General features: G+C 40.3%; 1 protein-coding gene and 1 long non-coding RNA gene across 3 annotated transcripts in view; both read right to left on the bottom strand.

Annotated features, from left to right (window-relative positions):
* The window catches only part of LOC119032441 (liprin-beta-1-like), a 28610-nt gene that overhangs the window by 2105 nt on the left and 353 nt on the right, over positions 1–26152 (bottom strand). Inside the window, exons 2-23 of one of the 2 annotated variants that reach the window (XM_037121615.1) lie at positions 18156–18235; positions 16457–16662; positions 14594–14674; positions 13098–13211; positions 12896–13006; positions 11388–11480; positions 11110–11148; positions 9754–9862; positions 7799–7860; positions 7640–7706; positions 6143–6261; positions 5850–5923; positions 4364–4400; positions 3849–4002; positions 2500–2635; positions 2301–2423; positions 2071–2221; positions 1834–1945; positions 1664–1752; positions 1349–1471; positions 1116–1241; positions 605–793 (exon numbers count right to left, since the gene is read on the bottom strand). In XM_037121615.1, the coding sequence (XP_036977510.1) occupies positions 605–793; positions 1116–1241; positions 1349–1471; positions 1664–1752; positions 1834–1945; positions 2071–2221; positions 2301–2423; positions 2500–2635; positions 3849–4002; positions 4364–4400; positions 5850–5923; positions 6143–6261; positions 7640–7706; positions 7799–7860; positions 9754–9862; positions 11110–11148; positions 11388–11480; positions 12896–13006; positions 13098–13211; positions 14594–14674; positions 16457–16662; positions 18156–18219 (2379 nt within the window). In that variant the 5' untranslated portion in view covers positions 18220–18235. The remainder of the gene's footprint in view (positions 1–604; positions 794–1115; positions 1242–1348; positions 1472–1663; positions 1753–1833; positions 1946–2070; positions 2222–2300; positions 2424–2499; positions 2636–3848; positions 4003–4363; positions 4401–5849; positions 5924–6142; positions 6262–7639; positions 7707–7798; positions 7861–9753; positions 9863–11109; positions 11149–11387; positions 11481–12895; positions 13007–13097; positions 13212–14593; positions 14675–16456; positions 16663–18155; positions 18236–26152) is intronic. The other variant, XM_037121616.1, reaches the window with a different exon arrangement.
* Positions 8524–9746, bottom strand: LOC119032445. The gene is made up of 2 exons (XR_005078900.1): positions 9605–9746; positions 8524–9504 (listed from the first exon to the last, which is right to left on the bottom strand). It is a non-coding gene; the product is annotated as an uncharacterized LOC119032445 (long non-coding RNA).

Consider the following 26152-nt stretch of genomic DNA (forward strand, 5'->3'; position numbering starts at 1 on the left):
GTGTGTTTGAAACCATGTGAAAGAAATATTTTTTTTATTTACTCAATTTCCCCTTTTCAGTTCAAGAGAACTGGTGATAAAATGTTTTGCTGAGATAATCTTTCTGAGTTTCTTAACATTTAAACTTTTATTATCTGTGAAAACATTTTTTCAGGACAATTGTACAAAAACTGACAAGTTATTGGTGTTTTTTTTCCACTTTTGTGATTCACAGTTTAATTTCCTTCAGATACTTGATCAAATTTAATGTTTGACGAAAAATCATCTTCAAATGAGTCCAGTTAAATATAGAAGAAGTTTGTTTTAATTCTTCTGCTGTGTTTTCTGTTTAGGTGACCAAACAGCATTCTGAGCGTAAAAGGACACTAAAGCTTCTACTAAACACCAAGAGTGAGATTAGTTCAGCCAATATTCATCAATAAAAGACTCAAATGACCCTAAGTGTGTCTGCTGACTGACCCACAATGACTTCAGTGTCCTGCAGAGAGGCTGCAGGAGGACAAACAGCCTTTATTCTGTCTAAGATAATGACTGAAAGTGAAGCTGCTGTCACCACAGTGACAGTAACAGAGGTTTGTTTGTGACGCGGTGGACGGGCAGCTACCTTGACCTTGGCGGTGGCGGTGAGGACGGTGTAGTCTGGGTTTTCCAGACAGTCCTGTTTGAGCCGCTGCGCCTCGGAGCCGATGAGCAGGTGGAAGTGTGTTGCCAGGTGGCGTCTCAGCAGGGTTTTGTTGGGAGGAATGTTGAGCAGGAGGGCGAGCGCTTCCACGTTGAAGCGAGGCTCCAACACCTGCAGCGAGACGCAGACGTTTAGGAAGCATCGTGGTGAGAGGTCAGAGAGGGAAATCATTTTTAATATGCACAACAACAATCAGAGCCGTCACTCAGGAAAACCTGTTTCTTCTTGTTCCTACAGACACTCGAGGCTGTTTACAACTTTCCTGTGTGTGAGTTTTTATTTTCTCTCGCGTGCGGGTGTTTGAGAATGATTTGCAACATCACAAATAGTTCAGATTGGCTGCTAATGTGTTCTTCTTGTTATGTTTCCCCCTCTGTGTCTGCTGAGTACCATCAGGTTGACCTAAACTATACTCCACTCCTGCCCCTCTCACCATCAGCCCTCCGTGAACCCCGCTGCCTCTCAGATTTGGAGCGTATTCAGCCAAATCCACAGACCGCAGCCACTCCATCACTCTGTGGTTGGTCCACTGGGAGATCTCTGCGGGTGTGAAATTGCTCTGGGAATAAATAAGAAGGAAAAAAAAAAGGAATTCAGATCTATTTGAAACAGATTTAAAACAGAAGATGAAGAGGTGAGTGTAGGTTGTGGCTTCCTGTGTGATACCTCATCAGAGGGTCGTCGTCTGAGACAGCTCGGATCGTAGGAGTTGAGGCGGAGGACTTGAACGGCCCTCTTGATGCTGAGATGATGGAGAACACTGCCCACCTTCAGAGACAGCAAGTCCTCCTGGGAAACAAAATAAAAGACTTATCACAAAAGTGTGTTGAATGATTAACTCTGGGGGGAACGTTCAGTCAGAATATAAAATAATCATTAAGAAGACCTTTTGCCATGAAAGTTTCACGTGTGATGAGTTTTACGAGCCTCCACAGGAGCCGAACTACAACGTGACAAGGTTTAAAAGTTGTGTCAGCTCACCACAGTCATGTAGTGCAGCACGCGTCCGTCAACACGAGCCTCGTCAAAGTGACTTTTGTACTGCGGGAGGCCGATGTCGTCCAGCCACCCTGAAACAAACAAACACTGTGTTTAAGTCATGAGGAAAAGTGCAGATATATTAGTTTTAATAAAGATGACGTCACACTCACTGTTCACCCAGTTGTGGTCCAGTTTGCCCTTCAGGTCGTCGTCCTCTGAGCCGAGAGCCTGTAGAGCGAGCTGCAGCTTCTTCCTGTGGAGAGGCTGCTTCATGCACAGCTCCTGAAACACACACAACATTATAAACATTTTAAAGATGTCTGATGCTGAAATTCAGACCAAACATACAATATAGTTCTGTGACAAAGACACCAAAGCCTTCACGTGGGTGCTGCTGGCGGCCTCACCTTCTCCAGATCGTGCTGTGACGCCTGCAGTAATGTTTGTCCGGACTTGATCCAGCCGTGACACTGGGCCACATAAATGCCGAGGCCCTGCTCGTGAAGCCACGCACACACCTCGTCTCTACTCCAGCGCGAGAACGGAACCTCGACAGCACTGACGGGAACAGAACACGAATATTGATCATCTGGTATCAGCTGTGACATCATCAGTTTATTCTTTCCTGGACACTTACTTTTGTTTAGATTCACGCGACCAGCCGAGTCGAGGGCCGGCGGTGGCTCTGACTCCGCCCCTCCTGAACTCCATCTCTGCTGCATCATCAAGGTTGAAGGAGGTAGAGTGGCTCCTCTTTAACCTGCAGGAAAAACACATTAGTAGCCATGTTTGCCCTCTGATGTTGAAACACAGCGAGCACACCGCTTGAATATTACCTGCCGAAGAATTTCCTGAAGCCTTTAGACTTCTTTTTGGTTTCAGGTGAGGACGGCAGAGGAGCTCCATCATGTGATTTACGTGGAGGGACGCCGGCCAAGTCCAGATGCTCTGTGCCTTTCCGTTCTGTCTCAGCTGCAAACATAATCACAAACACATTAACATGACGAGACACGTCTCAGATCAGCTACAAAACTACAGCAGCACATCTACAGAAGCACCAGTACAACCTGATGTTAGCCTAATATTACAACTGACACCACTCATGCAAAAGAACTTCAACCACTATGACCACTTTCTCATTCAGAGAGAAAAGTACCATAAAATGGCTTCATTGCAGATGGTTTAAAGTCGTGGATAAGAGACAACTGGACAGAAACACCTCACACCAGAGTATCAGACACGGAACTACAAACTTCTTTTCAACTATATGTTAGAGCAGTGATCCCCAACTTTTATAGAGAATATAGAGAAACAGAATATTATTACTCATTTTGGTAATGCTTTATATAAAAGGTCCTTGCAATAAACATGATTTCAACTCAAGATATGCAACTTCTGCTGCTCTCTTAATCAAAACAAAACAATAATCAGTGGTCTGGTGTTGGATCGGGCAGCCGGGAGCAGAGTCAGACCTTCTGGAGGAATAAACACCAAGAGTCATTTCAGGTTTTACTCTGATCTGGAGCTGTTGACCGACGGGAGGAGTTGACTTTTAACTTCTGGGATCATTTCTGTTTATAAACCTGACCCTGAATCCCTTGAGGTGACTTCAGATCATAAACAAGGTCATGTATCTAAGGTATTCAAGTTATTTTAAAATCAACCAAAAAAACTTGCTGAACATTTCTAAACTGCTGAGGAACATTAATGTAAGCCTAATGTAGATTATTTAATGTTAATATGCCTCTTATGAAAGACCTAAGAAGAGCCTTATTGCTTAGTAACTAATGCTTATTACAAAAACCTTAAAAAAAAACATTATTTTTAACATTATTGTTATTTGATTGAACTGCTCACAAATTTAGGAGTAAAAGTTGGGATTCAGAGACGTGTTAATCTATCAGAGAACAGTATGACAGTATGTGATCATCAGAGTTAACCTACAGTCAGTTAAAAGATCACCCTGCTGTGTCAATACTGTGTGTATTCACATCCAGCTGTATAATCCAGAGCACCATACTGCAGGCCAACAAGCCCTCTCTGCTCTACTGTACCCAACACAGGCGCGCTGCCACTCCGGGTTCGGTCTTCACAATTTACAGAGCCGTGAAAGAAACATGAGGATCAGCAAAGTGATACAGAAAAATGTGATAAATTCAGGGACAATATAGGGGTTCAGTGTCACCGAGGTTTGGAGAACTAGCCGTCTGCTTCCCTCCTCGCAGCTTGAAGAAGCCACGACCGAAAGAAGAACGAGCCTTCTTGCTGCCAAAACTCTCGTCACTTGTGCCGTTTGATCTGGTGGGAGGTGAAGAACCGGGTCCTGCTTTCTTTTTAGCCTGTAAGAGGAGGAGGAGAGTAGAGCGATCAGGATCTGGCTACAGATAAAACATCTAAAAACATCAGTTTAAATTCAAATAAAAGAATAAACATGTAATTGTGCCATTTGACCACTAGGTGTCAGAGCAGGACTGTGTGCAGGACAGACTCATGAAGCGAGTCCTGTGATTGGTCCTGTGACCACAGGAAGAGCACTGAAAAGAAGCTAAAACACTCTGACAGTCATTTATTTAACCTGCTCACATGAATGAAATCAAATTATCCGCATTCAAAAGGTCAAAATGAGAACTTAATAAACTCAAAGTGTTTGCACACAATATGACAGTACAGTCAGGTGTCTGTGGTGTGTCCTGGTCTTACCTGGTCAGAGCTGCCTGGCTGTGGGACGTCTGAGGAACTGAAATAACAAAGTGCAAGAATTCAAGTATTAAAGTTTTAGTCAAGAACAACACCCTGAACTCCACAACCTTCCAGCAGGGCTCAAAGTGTCTTTTCTTTAAAAACAAAACAAGCTAAAATATCAGCATTCATCACAGCCAGAGACCATAAAAATAGAAATAATCATTAGAGTTCCACAATTCAAACGGGCCTTGAACGAATCGCGTGCAACAAATGCATTACTTTATCTACTCAAATTTTACCCGAAATACACGGCTGCACTCAACAGATCCTGTAAAAAGCATGAAATTCTGTGGTCTTCGGGGGAACTGAGGACTCTCGAAGGATTTTGGCTGAGAACAACAGTCACTTGACAAGAAAATCAGTAAGAATTCAGCTGAACTGCCGTCTGTGTTTACACTGAGCAGACAGGAGACACAGCACAACAGATGACAGGTGGTGCCATCAATCTCCTTATTTTTCCAAAACTGGTTAATACTGGCTGGCACTTCATTTATGGCATTATAACTGTTTAATACTGCACATCAGTGCTGCTTTTATAGAAGTGCAGGACTTGTACATCTCAGTGAAAACAGAGCCAACAGTGAGTAAAAATGTTCATGGAGAAAAACACCTAGAAACTGCTTGTGGTTCAGAGGGGAGTCCTGAAACACGCTTCATCTCTGGAAACACAGATATTCCGTTTCTTTGCTGACAAACCACATCAATAAAAGCGAGATTACTGATGCAAATATTATTTAACGCCCTCATTCCATCAACAAGACAAACACAATGGAGAGAAATTAAAGTGATTTCAGCTGCAACAGCTTCGCGACAGGGCAGTTCACAATCAATTTTAATTGTTAGGCTGCTTGATTAGAACTCTTGTTACAACTTGATTGTCATGTTGTGACCCTCCACATTTCAACTTTATTCAGATGACGTCACATTCCCAGCATAGCTACAGTATGTTCTCCCTCACCCTGAGCAGAGGGTCTATATATCCTGTCACAATCAGCAGAAATGAATGCTTAAATCGCTGTGATCTGGTTGAAGTAGATCAGAATTCCTTCTGCTTTACAGTAAATGAAGAATGATGGTAATGTATTGTGTTTTAAATGCGCCATTGTTTATTTCAAAGTCATTTTTTGGTGCCTTTTGAGTGAGTTAGTCCTTTAAAAAACAAAACAAGTTGAAAAGAGGAAACAACTGGCTATTCTATCACCCAAAGGACTCTGTTGCTCTATTACCCACAAACCCCATGTTTTAATAATGCCATAACTCACTGTGTGTTTTTAATAAAGCGGAAAAACTTTAGAAAGTTCCACAACATCAGTTAGAATCATTTACTATATTGCGCAGACATTTCAGTGTGTTTAATTCTACCCATGAGATGAAAAATAAAGCTGAGGCGATGGAGGTTTAATAACATGCGGGAACAATAATCAGATGTGAAAGTCAGTTTTACCTCTCTGCTGCCTGTAGCTGTCGTTCTCTGTCCAGTTCATTCATCTCAGACAGCACAGCTATACATGGAATGGACTGAGACGACAGACAGCAACAGAGAAAAACACGATTAATCAAACATATTTTCTTAACGTTCTTCACACGGTTCAAAAACTAATAACCAGAACAGAAGTTCTGAATTCCAGGGAGGAACCATTTCAGGGTGGGAGGCTGAAAATTGAGCTTTTCTAAAAGGAAGCGTGCAGTCTGGGGTTCATCCTGTGTGCGAATTGTTTTGACAGAGGTTGTGTTTACCTCGCCAGAGCTCCTTCCTGCTTCCCCCACCAACGCCACGGTGACCTGATCCACCTCCATGGATACAGGAACAGAGGGATCATCTAGGATATCTGCGTAGTCGTCCTCCTTTAACTTGTCTAAGAGATGACAGTTAGGACAGTGATTAGGGATGTCCTGCAGCCTGAACCCACAAAGTTCAGTTAATCCACATTTTTAGGATAAATAAACAAAAATAATGAGGAACAGAGGTCTTTAAATTCAGTTTTTGTTATGCTGGTGGCTGTTTTGTGGAGTAGGTCCATCTAGATAGCTGCTGAAATATCTGTTTCTGGTGGATGCTGCAGCACACTTTATTAATTTCAACTACTAATGACTGCTTGTACTGTTAACGGCCATCAAGGCAGTGGTGTAAGAAACTAGCCTCAGCTATATTCATGTACAGCATAGCAGATACTGCTACTGCAGCTGTCAAAGGTTTCCTATTATTGTCCTGAACAAATAAACTAATGTTAAGATTAATAATAAGTATTTATGTAGATAAAAAATACTAGAATAATGTTATTCTTGTCCTATAAATGTAAGTGAACAGTCAAACTGTTTTCATTTCACTGCTTCCCAAATGATCAGCAACTGAAAAGAAAATGGAAAACAAAAACACAGGGCCATATGTCACAGTTAAACTAAATATTTGATAATGCAAACGTTAGCAATCGACAACAACCAGTGTGTCTAACATCCATGTTTAGATAAATGTGCTAAAGTTGTGTAAGAGACAACAATCGACAGGATTGTTTCATTTCTTATAATAACAGTTTGTTTTAGAAGTTGTGGATGTTTGGTTTACATGAGTGATTGTGTAGAAGAAACACAGATTAAATTAAAAAAAAAGGAGTATAATTGAATTCAAGCACATTCCAAACTCTAAAAACACAACAGTTAAAATTTAGCATTTCACAAATGTTCTTTGTTCAAACCCTGCTGGTGTCTTGAATAACCAACCCGATGCTGTGAAGTACAGTCACTGCTGTCATTTCTTCTACTGTATGAAAGCATGATTTGTTTTAGTTTCTAGTTGGAGTCTAGACTTCATTATTTATGTTTACAGTAATACAGCGTATTATAAATAAAGCTCTCTCTCTCTACATCATGTCAAATAATGACCTCTGCATACATAGCAAGTTTTTTCTTAGTGCTATTCTTATAATCTCGGGGACAAGACAGCTGCAGACTCAGTTTTTAAGATAATTAGTTACATTTTTCCAGCATTAAATTAATGATCAACAGTTTATTCATAGATATCCTTAGTGCCATAATCACTAACACAGATGTCTTCATTTTGATTGCTGTGTGAAAGTTAGGACCCAGGCAAATTGTTTTGGAAATCGAAACTCTGCTGTGAACTAAAGCATTTCTAAGAAGTTCCCAAACTTTGATTTAATGTCGAAGTGGTGACAGTAATCTACATATCAAGTTAAGTAAATAACATTAATGTTTGTTCTGTGATCACAGGCTGACCTTTGACTGACTCCTGCACTTTCTTGCACTTTGTCAGTGTCTCCTCCAGCTCTTTTATCCTTCGTTCCTGCAGACAGAAAACATACATGAAGCTCCAGTTCCAGCTGCTTCATGTAAATGAAAGCAGCTGCTCGTCAACAGCATCACGTCACACTGCACCTTCTCATTGTTGGATGATGCCAGTGACTCCAAAACTCTCTTCATCTTCAACACTTCTGTATCTGGATGGGAAAAAAAACCAACATGCTTTACACTTGTAGTGGGTTTATTTTGCGTTCGACTCCCACTGGCTCTGAACCGGCCGGCACAAACCAGAGATAACGAAGCCACTGAAGTTCAGTGTGCTGGTGGTCAGAAGGGCTTCTGTTTCAGCTTGTTGTGGCAACGACTGATTCAATTATCACCATAAATTTATCAGAAATAGGGACTTTCAGAGTGTTTTACTGAGAGCGCTACACAAGTTTTCTCTATTAAACATGCCAACCACTTGGTAATCTAATCCAAACCTTGTTTATCTGCAGGGGGAAAACCTCATGTGAACTGAAGTCTGTTGACCAGAGAAGAGTTCGTCATTACATTGCTGTAGATAAATGGGGCTCCCAGTTTGGAGTTAATTCAATCAATCCTAATGATCCAGTCTTATAATCAAATCTTTATCCCTTCTTTTCAAATCTGAAAAACTTCAAAGATGCACTTATCAATGTTTCTACACTAACATTAGGTCAAATCACATATATACAAGGGTTGTTCATAGTGTGAATTCATTCTGAGTCATGTTTCAACACAGAACAGTCAGCTCTGGTAAAGCACCTGTATACTCCCTCCGCAGCAGCAGAGCTGGTCGAGACACAAACGGAGCAAAGAGAGTAAACATTAGGCTAACGTTCATCAAACAAGACTCCAAATGATTTTTTTTTAATCAAAAAGAATGTCTGGAGAGCGAGGAAGTTCAAACAACATGTGATGACGGTGCTCTTCTGTCAGGTGAACCTGAAGAAGGCTGAGTCACAAATCAATTCTTCCATTTTAATACACATTTGTCAATGTTTTTAAGAACTACACCATAAAGAAAACCGTCCGAATACAGGCTTTTTAACCTAAAGTGTTCCTTGAATCTTTCTTTTTGGAATTTTAATAACATAATTTTTCTGCTGGATGTGTAAACAAGAAATTGTTGAGAAACATGTTTGTGATAATATTATGTGTTAGTGGTTTGTTTTTTTTTTCGAGATTTCTCTGCAACAGAACACCTAAATGTCATTCATGGCAAAAATTACTATTATTTCCACATTCTGTTGACAATTCTAGTTCATTTTTAAATGTTTTCAACTAAAAATCTTTCAAGAATAATATCATCATTCAGATAAAAACGTACAAATTGACATTCACATTAGAAAAACAACCTGAATGCTTTGTACAGTGCTCTTTGCATATTACAAAAAGGAGATTTGACAAGACATTTGGCTCTCAGTGAATCCAGAGTCATGTTGGCCTGTTGGTCGGACAAATTTTGGTTGAAGTTTAGTGCTAAGGAGCATCTACCCTGCGTAAAGTGTTGTTGAACTTTGAACTGTTGTTCTGTGACCCTGCAGTATGATCTCGAGGAAGAAAAGCAGACATCTAAAATCTGTTGCTTCGCAGAGTGATGTTGTCAGTATCTGAACAAACAACCAGCACTTGGACACTGAGATAGAAGATAAAAGAAATAGCTACCAGTATATCTGGTTATACTGTACAGCATGTGTTTACCGGCAGACACGTATGCGACTCCCCTTTAAATAAATGGGATTCCTTTACCATCAGTGGATAAGATAAGGTCAGCAGACGGTGGAAGGAGTAAAACAGTCATATGTTTGGTATGGAGACTGTAGACAAACAGATAAGGAACTGAGTTTTAAATAAGGGCCTCGAATTGCCTCATAATAGTTTATACTGTGAAGAAAGCAAAGAAATAATTAAAAGTACCCATTATTTTTCCAGGAAGGTTGCTGGAGGGGGATCTGGTGTTGTTGGAATGTGAAATGTCTATTTGTCTAATCCCCATAAAGCCTTTTGTAATATTAGAGTCCATGAAAAACAAGAAGATCCCAGACAGTAAGCAAAACAGCTCCCACCTCCCTCAGCTCTGTTGTGGCCCTCCACCCTCACTCTGCTCTCGTCCTTCAGCCTCCGCAGCTCCACCTCTCGCTCCTCCAGCTGCCTCTGCAGAAGCTGCAGCTCCTCCTATAATGAGAGAAGACTTGAAGTTATCCTTCTGCCATTCATGAGATTCTCATTACTTTATTTGTGTGGCAGACTCGGGCAGACGAATAGATTTAATTTACTCTTGGTTTGAATTTTTGAATAACCTCCTATCTACAAGCTTTTAGTGTCCAGACACATAATACGGAGCATTATTCTCTAGAGGCATCTAAGTGGCAGCCATGATGAGAACTAGTCAAATTCTCTTAATCTGAGGGAAGCTGCTCTCTTAATTCCTTTAGCATGGGATACACTGGACCCACCTTCAACTAGAGCTGCGACAAGTAATCCAATTAGCTGTCAACTACTAAATTATTCAACTATTTTGATAACTGATTAATAGTGTCAGTACTTTTTCAAGGAAAAACAGTCGATAAGTCAATGGAAAGAAGGATGGCTGCTACTTATTAAAGTCATTTTATGTGGCAACGGGTGTTTTTTCCAGCTTTTTAGATTCCATCCTTTTCTCTGCCTCTTACTGAACCTAATAATTTGGGGTTTTCGACTGACAAAACAGGATGTTTTTTTATCTTGCACTTGATTGACTTTGAGGAACACTAATCAACATTCTCATCATGTTCTGGCCAAAGACTGAACGATTAATTAAGACGATAATCAGCAGATTAATCGTCAATGACAACACCATTAGTTGTAAGGAAAAGTGTTTAGGAGAAGGAAAAAGGATACAACCATTTTTACAAACACAGCAGTGCACCGCATGATGAATAAACTCCTACTTTCATGTGCAAAATCAGTCGACAACATTACTGAGAATTAGTCAGTCAGCAGGTCAGTTGGTGATTTGGTTGGTTAGTTCAACACTGTGGGTCTTGTGAGATGATTCAGTGGAAGCTATTACTAATCACTAAACTGTGGACACACTGAAAAGCAGACACAAAACTCAGACACTTTTGTTCAATGAATGACTTTGATGTACCAATTAACAAGATTTGAATTATATAAAATAAAGATTAAAGAGAAAATGGCCACCGTCTATAACAGCAAGTTTATAAATATAATGTTTCGGTCTACAGGTGTTAATCACAACAAAAGGCTAATGGAGGATCTGAACCTGACACAAATCCTGAAACCGGCACAGGTGGAGGCACTTACAGCAAGTGTGGTGAAAGTCAGGAAAGCATTGTGCAGCAGTGGAGAAGGAGCAGGTTTAGAGCATCTAAAGGGCCAGAAAGAAGAAGAGGACAGGCTGGAGATTAAACCTTGTTCACCTCGGCTCCAGTGAACCGCTCAGTGTTCCACTTTGGACGCTTGACAGGTTAGCATGTTGCAGAAAGATGTTAAAATCACAGAAGAATGGAGGGAGGAAGAGGAGGTGAAAAAAGGGGGTAAAGGGAGCAGAGGAACAATGTCACTGGGGAGAAATTCACAGGTTTTAAACACATAATGATTCAATCAAGGGTTAGAAATCAATTCAGATCTTCTGTCAAATGTAAAACAATTAGGTGTCTGCTGACTGGACCTTCAGCAGTTATCTCTACACACTCACTTTTGTAGTTTTGAGTTTCTTCTCACACTGCAGTCTTTCATTCTCTATGTCAGTCACCCTGAACCGCAGGTCCGTTACTTCCTGGTACAAACCCTGGGGAGGAGGAAAGAACTCCCATTACCCATTAAATACAGACAGAAACCTGCAGTGGGGAGGTTTATGGAGACTGTGTGGGAGAGAGTTCAGAGTGTTTCTTAACCGGGGGGGAGATTTCCAGCCAAAAGCACCAAACATTATTTGTCTGACCCTCATCCCACTGGAGAGAATTTGAGAAGCTCGGTCTGCACATGGAGACAAATGCTGGACTAAAAGGGAGGCGACATGGGTAATTAGCATTAAACGTCTTTTTTTAATCACAATCAGTAGCAACAATGCACTTTGGAGAAACTGTGATTAAATATAATCAAGCCCCAGGAGGCATGTGAATTAAAAAATCTGGTGATTCATTTTGAATTTCTCTTTTTCTATCTGTGAAAGTTTTGGCAGATGAAGTGTTTGTAAGAATTACTGGAACTCTTTTCAGCAACAAGAGGCTGTAACAGTACCCCTTGTTTTAAAAAGGAGACTAAAATCATTTGTGTTTTCTTCCAGGTGAGTTTAAATCTCTCCATTCGCTCTGAGGACAAGGTAAATGCACTGTACTCTGGCAAAACTAAACTAGACGTCGAACACAATAAATTACCCTCTGCCAATTGCAGAAGAAGCACTGAGAGATCAACATTGCTTACCATTTTATTCTCAACACAAATGACACAATATATGGACCATCAGACATCCATCAACCTGACTTCAGATGGGCACAGCCAATCACACAAGAAATTCATATTCTTTCTGGTGTTGTCCATCAACAGCAACTACAATTAGTGGTACATTTAAAGTGTAAGTTTGTACATTGTGGGCTGAATCCAACCCCCATCATCACGAACAGTCTGTCAATGGAAAGACTTAGCAGGTTTGACTGAGTTGTAGAAGGGGACATAAAAATAAGCCAATCAGGTGCTAAAGGTAGAACAACTGACATGTGTTCTTTACAGTTTGATTTAAATCTTAATGGAGGCTAAATGGAAACAAAAACAAACATAAAGTTGTATGGAATTCAATCAACTCCCTCCAGGCTTTTACTGTGTGGAAACCACATAATATGCTCCACATATATGTCCCAGCTAGTGGACAGAGTGTATGGAAACTATAACTCTCACGGCCTCTCAGCCCCTCAGAGAGGGGAGAGGAGGAGAGGTATGGGTATGGATGTGGGTGGAGGGGCAGGAAACAGCTGCTGGAGCACAAGGGCTGTTTAAGCCTTGGAGAAGTTCACGCTGCACCACATGACAGCTCTCTGAACCCTCCAGTGGAGTGAGACGGACCTTTGTGACTTTAAAACAATGACTGTGGGGCTGCCAGGATTCAAAACAGCACATTAAACAAAGTGCAGGTGCAACTCTCAGAGGAACTTCTGAGCCATCTCTGCTCCACTTCACATGGAGTACATGTTAAGGACAGCGGTCTACCTCATTGTCCCGGTGGTCTCTCTCCACAGCGGACAGTTTCAGCTTCAGACTAGACACCTCAGTCATCAGCTCCAGCTTTTGGGTCTCCAGTGTCGACCGGTTCAACAGCTCCTGTAGAGCGAGACATACGCTCGGCAAAGTTGCACTACTGTGTTCGATTAAACTCCAGAAGCAAAGCTGTGTAACTTTGCAGCAGCCTTACTTGTTGCAGCAGCTCCTCTGTAGCATTTAGTTTCCCCCGGTGATGCTCAAGGCAGTTGTCTAGGTCCCGTATCTTTTCACCTTGAACCTCCACCTGGTCTGTTAGAACACTTACCTGGACAATGGTGAGACATAAGGGATTCATTATAAACTTGAGAGCAATCAGAAAATGCATACTGCAGGGACATCAAGGCCACATTATCATCTAAAACTTTAGATTTTGATGACAAAAACTGAAGAACTTGGTGTACATTCAAAACATTCAGTTTTTACACAAATATACAAGATTTGCATAAAAACAAATCTTGCTAAATGTAAAGTAAGACTGTAATGTGCATTAAGTAACTGCTATTTTACAATGTAGATATAGACTCAAACCAACAATTAACTGATTCTCCTACCAAGTATTGTCTGTGCAGCCAGCCCCTGATGCATCTTCTTCCTCTTTGTCACAGAGCCCCATTGTGTTCCAAAAATTATTCCAAACACAGATCAAAGAGCCACATTGTTGCCGTGTGTGAGATGTGACTTTATCACCATTAACACGGACACTGTACGTTACATCTGACGTAAACTGTTGAACCTTTTTATATCCTTGTGACCTCTATGAATAAATGGCCATGAGGCTGAGTGCCAAAGACAGGGCAGTAACACTGGAAGCGTTGAGAGATGGACTGAGAAGGAACGACACTATGTGTAAACAGGTCATGCTTTTAAGAATTTTGCCCAACAGATGCTCGATATTTAGGGTCGATAGGGCAGATTTTTGCAAGAGTTTTCCTTACTTGAATTGAGGGTCTAAGGACAGAGGTTTATTGTTCACTGCACAAACTGTAAAGCCCACTGAGACTTTGTGATGTCTGATTTTGGGCTCAAAGAAATGACTTAACATACAGTTGACTTGAACACATGTGGTCATAAAAACAACGTGAGGATGTTTCACAGTTTAACCACCAACATCAGACATCAGTGCGCTTTAACAGTTAACTTCACTGGTAATTAAATAATTCTTAATTACCCAAAGGATCTTTTTCTACATTTCGTTCTAAAAAACAAAAAACTTACTTCTAATATCAGCAAATATCGTACAACATATACACCGTTATCTGTAATAGGCCCCAGATATATCGATCAGGATCTGAGTGACCTTTTCCCTGGTATTTTAAAAAGGTATAGACATAAGTGAAGACCTTGCCAAACTTAAAGCCAAAGGATTAAGTTTTATATTTTCACCATAAATCTGGTTAACAGGTACTTATCTATCCCTCTTGAACTGAGGAATCTTTCTGTAAAATTTCTTTCAAATCAGTTGAGTTGTTTTTAAAGTATCCTGCTCACTAACAGACACCCATAACAAATCAATAAACGAGACTGAGAATACGTCCTCTGTCAGTGGTAATTACCCAAATGCAGCCACTTACAATACCACTTAATTGTCAATTCAGGAGTAATTGTGCCACTGTCTTGTGGCCACAATGAAGAGTTTTGCAAACAAACCTGAAGAATGAGACACTCTTTGTCACTCTCCAGTCGTGACAGACGTTCTTGGTAGACTGCTTCTGAGCCGTGGCCGTTCGTCTGAAATGAGAAACAATAAGTGTTGATTTGTGCTGTCGGAACCAAAAAACTTTATTTGCTGCGTCTGTTACATAATGATTTCCTTTGAGATGAGAGCTCATGAAGAAAACAGGGGGAATGCTCTTAGCTGTCATGTTGAAATACAGCTCTGGCTGAGGCATCCAAATGAAAATACACACCAGCCTTGAGCCACACAGATTTCCTGATGGGTCCATGCCACCTAAGTGTATAACCATATAACATCCAAGACAATGAACTCACATGGCTTCCCCCTGGAACCGATATGCGAGTTGAATTTTCAGAGAAACATGTGAGGTTCAACAGTGCTCTCACATGCAAGTGATTTGAAAATTGAATCAAAAGCAAACTCTTCTCTCAGATATCACACATGGAGAGACGAGGCCGTGAGGGAAGAAAAACAAGAGCCCTGGCATGAGTCAACGTAAGTTTGGAGGATGGAAACTATTTGCAGCAGGACTCCTATAGAAACTCCATCACTCACAAAGAACGTCATAACAGCACTTTCACATAAACAGAGTCATGGCCTGAGCAGGATTAACAGCTGCATATCAAAGAATAAGTCATACAGACACTCTTATCATCATACACAGACATGGGCTGCAGAAAGAAAATGGTAAGAATGACAGGTTTGTTCAATTAATCTGCACAAAAATAAACATTTTCTCTCTCTGGTCAATGACAATAAGAATCAGAGACCACATCTGCACTCAAATGAATCCAAGAGGCACTGGAGATGAATTGAAATCCCATAATTGAAACAACCTGAGGAAGAGAAAGAGATGATTTCTATCCAGATGTTGAACACATTATCACAGGGGCTGTCCAGTGCGATAAGAACAGCTGACGTTACACTGGGATTGAACTGAAGTTGGTAGTTGTTCGCCCTGTCTTACTAAAGTGACAGGAAAAAGTGTTTCTGGACTGGTGTAACTTTTAACTTACCTAGAGCAGCAACAAAAAGTTGACTGAAAGAAAAATTATTCTCTACTCATTTTGATAACCGATCAGTCGTTTCAGTCATTTTTTAGGCATAAATGTCAAATGTTTGCTTGTTCCAGCTTCCTGCCAGAGTGGATTTTTTGCTTTTCTCTGACATTTATGATAGTAAATGAGGAGTATTTTCACTGTCTCATATTCCATTAAAGGTCTAAATGTTCTAAAAGGACTTTGAACCTGATGCTCTTCACACTTCAGATGTTGGAACTTGATTCATCTAGGTTTCTGGCTTTTAACAACATTTTCAGGTGCATTACCACAACACTCTGGAGCCCTCTCGCTCTCACTGACCTTACTGACACTAGGGACACAACTAACAATTATTTTGATTAAAATTAATGTGCCGCTAATTTCCACAATCACCTTTTTGAGCCAACCAATGGTCAAAATCCCAAAGACTTCATTTACAATCACAAGTGACAAAGAGCCAGAAAATGTGTGACTGTTTTTGACTAACCATTACAGCTGTAATTTTCATGTAACATGACAGATTGCAATCTGATCTGTAACCTTGTCATCGTAAACACTTGTGTATTAAATCACATCTGGATTTCAAGTGTCACAAGACAGCTGAAATGACAGGTGTAAATGCCACCAGAGAGAAATGCTCCAATCATAAGTTACAGCACCTCAAGTGTGAAAAATATGCACAGAGCCAAGACTGTGAAGACTGTTAGAACAAACCACAACAGTAAATAAGAAGCACAAAATACAAAGAAAGTAAACACATACAACTAAGACCAGACAAGGAAAGAACATTTTTACCAGTCGTCCATGCAGCCACTCTGCCAGCCCCTCTGCTGTGGAATCAGGGATCTGACACCGCAGGTTGTCCCTCTCCTCGTTGTCCATCAGCTCCAGCGCTCCCCGCAGATCCTCCAGCAGATGTAGCACCCGAAGGCCACCCAGGAACGGTGAAGTGGGCGACTGGCAGTCAAACAGCCCATTGGAGTAGTCCATGGCCTTGGAGCCTTGGGAGATGAAGAGGAAGAGTCAGATGTGGGGTGACACAAAGAGACACTCTTTATTTCACATGGGTCATAAAAAGAGGTTGTGAAATTAGGATAGATCATTGTGTAATATTCAAAACTAGAATCTATTTGTTGGTTTCTCACAAACAGAAAAGAAATGATTTAAAGCCAGCGCCACATTTGGTGCTGATCAGTGGGTGTGGTGGGAGCAGGATGACTAATGAACCAGAGCTGTAAATTTGAGTGTTTATGCAACTGCATGTTTACGTCTTTTTTCAGAAATTGGAAGTTGTCTGTCGCCACATGCAGCCAAACTTCTTCATTTGCTTTGGCCGCCAAACAAACAGTGTAGACGTCAACATCATCATCAGTTCATTAGGTTCCTTACAGTTTACTCCTCTTCATATATTTTATTGAATTAAGTATTTTAAATTTAAACACACTTTGGTATCATACATCATCTATCCTAAGAACATCCAGTTTATAAGCTTCTCAGAATCTTTTAACCAAGAACACTGAGTCTCTTTTACCAATAATTTTACTTCCTCTCAAGCTAACATTTCTGCAAAATAACTATATTTAGGTACATATTAGTATCATCCCCACTCCTGCACAAACATAAACACACTCCAGCAGACATGCCAGACAAGAAAACATTTATAGAGATTTTATCAAACATCATGTGACACAGTCCAAGCAAAAAAATGAAAATTATATCCTCTCCATCCAGACAAATCAAATGTTCTGATTTTACTTAAAAAACTGGAACAACATGTTGACATAACTCAAGCGCATGATGTTCTCATGGTCTGCTGCAGCCTACTCCACACCATCTGTCATCTTTCTTAAATGTCAGACATAATGAAGATGTCCAACAACAAAGAGGGAGCCAAATAAATAAATATCCAAACAATCATGGCTTCCCCACAGTAGCGAGGGAGTGGGGCTTGATGACGGCTGTGGTTTCTGCGGAAACAGGGGGGACTGGGCTGGATGTCATGTGATCAGTCGCCTCGCTCCCATTGGAAAGGTCAGTGCTATAATTACACACATCAGCGGAAAAGTAGGGACTCTGAAACTAAAGCCTGCTCTGCTCATCTGCAGTGGCACAAGTAGCCAGAGTGTGGCCAAATGTTCCCAAGCAGGAGTTTGTATTCCAAACTCACAGAGCTTGAATAATCATTAGTTTCCGTCACTGCAGGGACAATGGAAACTTTCTTTCATTTCTCATGGTGTAGGAATGCAGTGGAAGCAGAAAGAGCCAGTGAACCAGCAGCACAATTTCAGCTTTATTCTGAACTTCAATGTATATTCAGAAGGATTAAATTAAACTGCAGGTAGGAGTAGAAGGAGAAGGGCACATTGTTTTACCGTCCACTGGACGTAGTATTCCCAGCTTGAAACTCAATGCTTTCCAGATGTGGCTAGACCCATGCCCACTTAAAAAAAGTGCTATTGCCAGGTCTTAAAGTCCAAGAGCACCATGTGGTTACCTGCTATGATCCCATCCATTTGCTCCAAGGCAGCTGCCAACATCTCACTGGCGTCAGACATCATCTTCTCCTCAATGAATCTGAAAGAAAAAAGATTAAGAGTCAGAAAAAAGACAAGAAGGACCCATAAAGGACTGCCAAGGAAAAGACATTAACGAATAACAGAGTCCGCTTTGAATTCAAACTCTGCACAGACATGGGGTTCCCCCAGAATTTACATTAGCCAGCAAGATGAGAAACGTGGGCAGCAAACCAACTTGCTTCAAACAAATGATTACTTCAAAGTAAAGTAGCAATCCTCTGCAAGGTTATGGTTTTGGAAATGAAAAGAAGATGAGGCAGCAGCATTTAAACTAGAAAAGCACTAGAAAATACCAAATAAAACTTATCAGAAGTATATATCTATATTTTTATTTGGATCTGCATCACATTGTACTCACTCATAGACACCAGCCAACCAAGTATGCCTGATTTTTTTCAGATCCATGGATTCTTCCCAAATAAATTAACGAAAATGTCCTAAAACTAAAACCTAAAATTTTCTTGATCTGTCTCTTTATCTAGTTTTGCACCAAAGGCTAATGAGGTCTTTTCGGGCCAAGACCCATTCTCTACCCAAATGTCATGGAAATCATTTCATAAGTTTTTGTGTAATCTTGCTGACAGACAAACCAACAAAGGGCAGTCTGGCTACTTGAGAGACAAAAAACAAAAGTGATTTCCAGGACTTATTACCCAGCAGCCCTTATTTCCGGCAGTCACGGGTACACATGGGCTGGCTCCTATCTGGAATAATGGCACTATTCTCCCAGGGGTCTCAGGCCTCGAAGCATCGGCATGCTTGGCATCTCAAACTTCCATAACAAAGTTGGACAGTATCCCCATGACCGCTGGATCCAAACACTTATCACATGTCTCTCCTTGACGTGCATCGACCACTTATCACTTCAAACAAAATCTGATTTAAAAACAGGCTGAGACTGGGTGGGGGGAGGAAGGGAGACTGAGTATACAGTGTGCACAAAGACACTAGAATGAATGGCCGTCATGAACTTTAAGGTAGTACAGTACGTGAAGAGTGCAGCTAAAGCCCAAGACTAACAACATACAAACAGAGGCTCTACTTGTTCCCATGTTAGCGGGGGCAGGGGCTGCAGAGTTTACTTCATTTCCTCCCTCTGTGGGGTCACAGTGTCACACCCAGCAGGGTAAAACATGAGCATTAAGTGCATAATTAAACCAATAGCCTCAATATGAGCTGGGGTCTGGGGTCTGCTGAACACAAGGGGCCTTGAGTGCTTCATTGCCTAATTTCAACAACACACTCCACAGAAAAAGGGGGTTAAGTTCCTTCCAAACCATCATCCACAGTGCAGTGTGTTTGTCTGACTCCATAAACATACTATTAAGTATATTTATTATGAATTGATTTCTAGTGATGTAGACGCTTGTGGGATGCAGCTGCAATGCTTAATCGATTAGTTGCCAACTATTGAAAGAATAACCACATTTTTTTGATGGTCAATTATTCGGTTTAACTAATTTGAGATGAGATTTGAGAGCATTATCTTGGGATTGGAAAATTCTGATCAGCTTATTTTGTTATTTTCTGACCTTTCAAAGACCAAAAAACTAAATTAATTAATTGTAAAAATAACTGACCAATTAAATGACAATGAAAATAATGGCTATTTGCCCAAATATGAACCATTTCACAAAAATTAAAGCACAAAGTAAACACACTTCTGGTCACTGAACATGCCTCAGATTTCTAAATAAAACAACCTGCTTTCCAACTGACTTTTACACTTCCCATGGGATATGGCACAGATACACATCTTGCAGTTGATGTGTTTTCCTCTGCAGGTTTTTCCAGAGTTTAGTGGGAAACCCTCACTCACCCTCACCAGGATGAAAGCTGTATTTGGTCAGCTGCTTGTTTTCACCCCATCTGAGAAATCTAAATCTTGTTGTTGATTTTTGTTGGGAATCCAAAATATTTTCTTTCTCCACATGAGTGCAGAAAACAACAAATAACATGAAGAGCAAAACAACAACGTGTGCTCTGCAAGTCTCTGTTCAGCTATCTTCTTTAATCTACAAAGCCTGCATGCATCGTGTGGGTGTAGAAAAATTGTAGGATAGAGACATTTTGAGATAAAACAAGATCACAGTGTGTTACCACAGCTGAGGATGATCTCACCCTCTCTTTGCTGTCTTGTGATAAACGCCGCATCAAATCTGGTATCATGTGTTTTCATGGGAAATCCCATTCGGCGAATTGTAGCTGAGAGAGAATCAAACCGTGAATATGCTGGTGACCATCTGGCAGAAGATGGCACTGAACATTGCTACTAGTCTGTCCATTCTTAAGACTCATAAAAATGCCAGGCTGAGGTATTTTCCACTTCTTTTCAGGTCAGTGATGAACAGCTCATCCATAAAGGATTTTCTGACCAAATCCTCCTGAGAGAAGACCACAGCTGATGGTCCATTTCCTCAGACATGTGACGGTGTTGGTGATGGTGATTGATAACACCACAGAGGAGGAGTGAGTACTACGCACATTCCTGAGCAGGTTAGTACTCCTGAAAACCAAACACTGAAGCCTGGTACTGACATCCCCGCTGACCTCTGTGACCTCCCCCCCTCCCTCTCTCCACCCTTCAGACAAAACTCTGAGCACTTTATTGGGTTGGAAACTAAGACATGAGTCAGGTCATCAATTAGTACCCTTAAAAGATGAACGCCAACAATGAACTCATCCTACTAATGTGTATCCAAAGCCAGAGAGCTTTCATTTTTCTTCAAATTAACTATGAAAAACACTTTAATGAGCCACACTGTTGCATTTAGAGACAAACATTTTCCTTCATTACCATGAATGTAGCACCTTTTTACCCAATGCCACATATACCATCCTTCTGATGTAAATGTTCTTTACAGCAATAACTTTAAATCTATCTGCTGCAGAAAATACTGCCCAAGAAATCCTCCATTTGCTCTGGTTTGAGTAAAGTTGGCTAAATACAAAATCTGTTTGAGGGATCCCCTGTCTTAAAAATGAAACAACATATTTTGACCAAGATTTAAATCTTCAGTAGGAATGACTATATATGCTACAGTATATTATCATTATTATAATAGGGGAGGCAAGCCAAAAGGTAGGGTTAGGAGTAAGGAAAAGGTTTGCGCCCAACTGGAACCAAAAATGCAGGTTTAAACTCTGCTAACGTCGCATCCTTGATTATAATGGATCTAATCAAAACTTGTGGAAATTTGATGGTTCACAAGATAACACAAGGATGAGATTTGTTGACACTGACAGGGGTTTTCCATGGAATAGAATTTGGTACAGTTCACTCAACTAATTCAGTGGGTGTGTCATATTCTACAGATTGTTACGCACAGTGCAACGCCCTTCGTTGACGACAAACTGAAATCCTCGTCAGATTGCACGGAGGTTCCAAGAATCTTAAACAGAACTCAGGGCTAATTTTTGTGGACAATGAGTATGCAAGACTTAAGAAAGGACAATAGCATTATCCTTTAAGTTTCCCTAAGTCTTTCAACCACAAACTGAATACATGGCAGACCTTGCACATATATTCCTGTCAAGGCAACAAAATTTTTCATTGGCCTGTATTTGAATACTTTATGCCAAGTAGAAAATGTTCATATTACAAAAGGTCATAAATATGTTGAATAAAGGTCTAGTGACAGCTTCTTCAAAATGACTTCTTTGTCCAAAATGATACTGTAATCATTGCATGTCTGAACGCACATCATTTAAGGCTTTAAACCCTGACTGGCAGGCTAATAGTATAAAACCACATTAAAAACACAATGATTCTCCTTCCAAAAGAAAATTCACTTAATTCTGTTGAAAAGGGCATCATTGTCATCTATCTAAATGTATCTGACAGTAGACATATTTCCAAGTCTATTTTACAGAAAAGAAACATCTATCTGAAAAGCAAACTTGAATTTTCTAATGCCGTAAGGTGGTTTTAACATCAACCAGATGGAGAGAAAGATATATGGAGGGGGAGGGACAAATCTGAAAAGAAAACAGGCTGGGATTACTTGACCCTACGCTGAGTGGTGGGGGTCTAAAATACACACTCACACACACACACATATACACAAACACACGCCTCTGCTGCTGTCTGAAACACTCATGCTCCAATACCCTAGTTCCAGCTGTGGTACAGATGTGCATTTCAGAACTGAACTGGCTCAAAGTACTTATAGAGGGAGCAATTGTTGTTGTAGTACAGTAAAACAAGTAGCTGTCAAAAGATCAGAACTGCTTGTTGGATAAAGAGTAAAATATGTTTGAGAGTTAAATCACAACAACTATCAAAACTAGGCATGCTTGATAAATATCGGCCTGATCATAGAAACTTCATAGTATCGGTGATTTATCAGTGGCTGTAAAGTTGGAGACAATAAATAGAGACAATAATATGAAGCCAAACTACTTTCACTGTCTCAGCAAGCTCAGCATCTGATGATTGAATTCATTACCATAATTCATTTTCTCAATTGATTAAATCAGTCAATCAATTGGTCGTTGCAGCTCTACAAACCAAGCCATCTCCAGGCCATAATCGATCTTCAGTCTGCGCTCATTTAAAGCTCCAAAATGCTGTCATTTCTCTATCCATGCCTTGAGTAATGCAACTGACTTACTACAGAATAATAATATATTTAACAAGTCTAGTGGGGTAGAATTTCATCTATACGTGACACACGTGAGTTGAAGTTCAGAATTTCAACATAAATAAACCTTAATTAAATAAACTGTCAGTGGTCTTAGCAAAAGTCTTTATGGCAGTCGGTGAAGTAACAGTGGTTTTGGTAGGGGAGGTTGTAGTAATATGATGCAGCATAGTTTAATTGTAGAATTTTCAAATATGTATCCATTTTTCTCTGTTTAATGATCCAAAACCAAAAGCTATTTAGTTTTAGCATCATATAAGACAAAGAAAAACAAAACAAAGTCTCAAATTGTAGAACTTGGAACTATGCAGGACAAGTTGCAGTATAGCAGTAATAGTTAAAGTAAAAAGGTAACGTGGCCATGATACTTGACCTGGCCTTGTGGAAGTCAATCCCACATGACATCAAACCACCATTTAAACACTCTGCCTTTTTGTTTACACTTCCCCCTGAGAGACGGTCCACTGGAGTTCTAGTTTGGGCTGCCATGAGGTCAGACTGTTTGACAGAAACGACAATGCAGACTTTAAACTACTGCTTTAAGTCTGCACAAACAACTCTTTGTCTTTCAGAGGCTCACATGATAGCACTACGACACTGATCCCAAGTTATTGCAGTTTTTCCATGTGGCCCCAACTACATCACAGTCAAAAATCACATTGGAGGGGAAAATAATAAAGAGGATTGTGGAAACGGGGCAGGAGGAACTGAGTAAGACATCACAGCAAGCCAAGAAAAACTGCCTTTTTAGCTTTTGTTATCACAGTCTTTGCACAGAAGCAGTCCTGTCTAAGGATGAAGTCTTATTTTGGGCATTTCACAGTTGCTGCCGTAAACTTGTTGGACTCAGGAGATCAGTGAAACGCTGCAAAGTTAAAAAAAAAAAAAAAAAAAAAAAGATCTGCATACAAAAAAAGAGTGACTACAATGAATTGCTCCACAACAGAGGCATCCCCAGACTCAGGAAGACCTTCACTCAGTCCTGTCAGGAAGCGTTTCCTGGCACATTCTGGAGAAATGTCTTCCTCTTACTCAGAAATTGCCATTTCTCAGAAATCCCAGCACTGACTGGACCAACAAAACAAACAGTGCAAATCCCCAACAGACACAAATACAACTTTTATATAAAACTGTTCCTATGATTAGATTCTAGTGAGGCAAATGTTTCAAGTTAAATTTTAATTCAATTTCACAAGGATATAAACATGCCAATACATCATGCGACTCAAAAGTGACACCTCCCTTCTTTCAAAAACAAACCACCACAAGAGTATTGTACCAAGAATGCAAGGAATGCAAATGTCAGGAAAAAAAGGTCACAGAGATGGAAATGTGCCCATCAAACTTCTTGACACGTGGCTTCAAGGAAAATGAGAAAGTAAAAACTATGAAGATATGGGGTCTGTGCCATGTTGATCTTACTGCAGGCCAACTTAGCTGCTAATACAAACTACAGCCAACACTGGACTTTGCCTCCTCTTTACCTGCCTGAGCAACAAACAAATGCCTGTTGCAGTAACAATACGACTGGTGGCAGGAGATTAGATTTATTTATTTGTGTGTTCAACAACCGCTGAGCAGTGTTTTATTATGCCAGTTCTCCCGCTGTAACATCAGATATGGCTGTGCAAGCAAGTGTGCAGCAGTATGGATATCTCGGAGCGACCATCCGTTAGCCGTGAGAGTGCGGCAGCAGGATACAAATATGGTTACTGTCAGAGAGGGAAATAAAATCCTTTGTTATGCTTTCAGTTCTCTGCCCGGAAGGCAAGACATCATCAGACGTACGCAGCGTGGAGCGCTGCCAGCAGCAGGTCATGCAGCGCCTCAGGAGGGAGGTTTTTCCTGAACAACTGTACACTACAGAGATTTACCCAAACAAAGGCTGCAGAAGTCTGAGAGTGATAATAAAAGAAGCTGACACGGGACCAGAAGCAGCTTTAAACTGCCGACGCTGGGTTGGCTGCAAAGTAGATGTTAGTGGGAGCCAAACTGAGTCTGACTGGTGGAAGTTCACCACAGTGAATCATCACTTGGCTTGGACATCACTGGATATGTGTGCATAAATTAGCTCTGGTTAAATTAGATACAGAGCGAGCATAATTCAGCTTACTAAAAGAAACTTAACCACGCTGAGATGTAAAAAAAAATTGAGGAAATGTTACTTTCGCTCATTGTTCTTCTCTATGATATAAAAATAGCAGATTGTAAACTCAAGTCATCGTGACTTGGACTCAAGTTGACTCGAGTCTGTTTTGATGATTTGCATTGCAATACTAAGAAATATACATACCATTGGATAATTGGTCTCGCGCTTTTAATGCTTCAGTCATTTTCTTGCCAGTTTCAGATACTTAAATCAGTATTTGTACAGGTGACTCTCGCTTTTATCCAAGTAATATTTCTAGACGATATATTCTATCCAACTTTTGAATTTTCCATCACTGAAGACAATAATTGAGTCTTGGCTTGGACTTGGAAGTTAAAGACTCGTGACTTAACTTGAAACAGAGTGACTCAAATGTCTTTTACGTTTTTAATGTAGCGTTTTCAGTCTGGCTGTCAGTATTTTTTTCAGTTTAAAAGTGATGTGGGTGGTAGATATCTCAATTGAGGACAAATCAAGCAACCAAATCAGCTTTTAAAAAGTTTTTTGCTTTTGTTTGATGCCATGTGATTTATCAAATATCAATATATACAATACAAAATCAATGTATTGTCCTATTTTTTTGAACAAGTTAGCTAATCTGGCCAATAATATAAGTTAAGACAGGTACAAGTTCCTTGTCTTTCCTCATCAGGTCATCAGCAGGTAAGACTGCAGTGTTTTTGAGGGGGAAAAGTGACTCGCCCATTGAAAAGTGACTTAAGACTTTCATGCTTGATACTTGGATCAACTGGTTAGAGTCACATGTTTATAATTTATTAGGTTTTACATATCATGTTTGTGCTAATATGAAATATAAACACTAATAATGAAGCTGTTTGTCTTCGTAGTGTAGTTCTGTGATTGTGACATGAATAAAAAACATATAAAAGTGATAAAATATCACAGAAACGATGCACATCCTAAGGACAAGTTACAACTGATACCATAACAAGAGAATTGGATAATATAACTGAACAACTGAAGACAATAACTAGCTAAAGTCACCAGAGATGCTGTAAATATTGAGCACCAACATAAATTAAAGTCATATTAGACACTCTAACAAAGGAAAAATAGCTTATCTCTCAGTTAAGAGGATAAAGTTAGCCGACACAAACACATT

This window comes from Acanthopagrus latus, chromosome 14 (assembly GCF_904848185.1).
Source record: "Acanthopagrus latus isolate v.2019 chromosome 14, fAcaLat1.1, whole genome shotgun sequence".
In the NCBI taxonomy this organism is placed as follows: Eukaryota; Metazoa; Chordata; class Actinopteri; order Spariformes; family Sparidae; genus Acanthopagrus; species Acanthopagrus latus.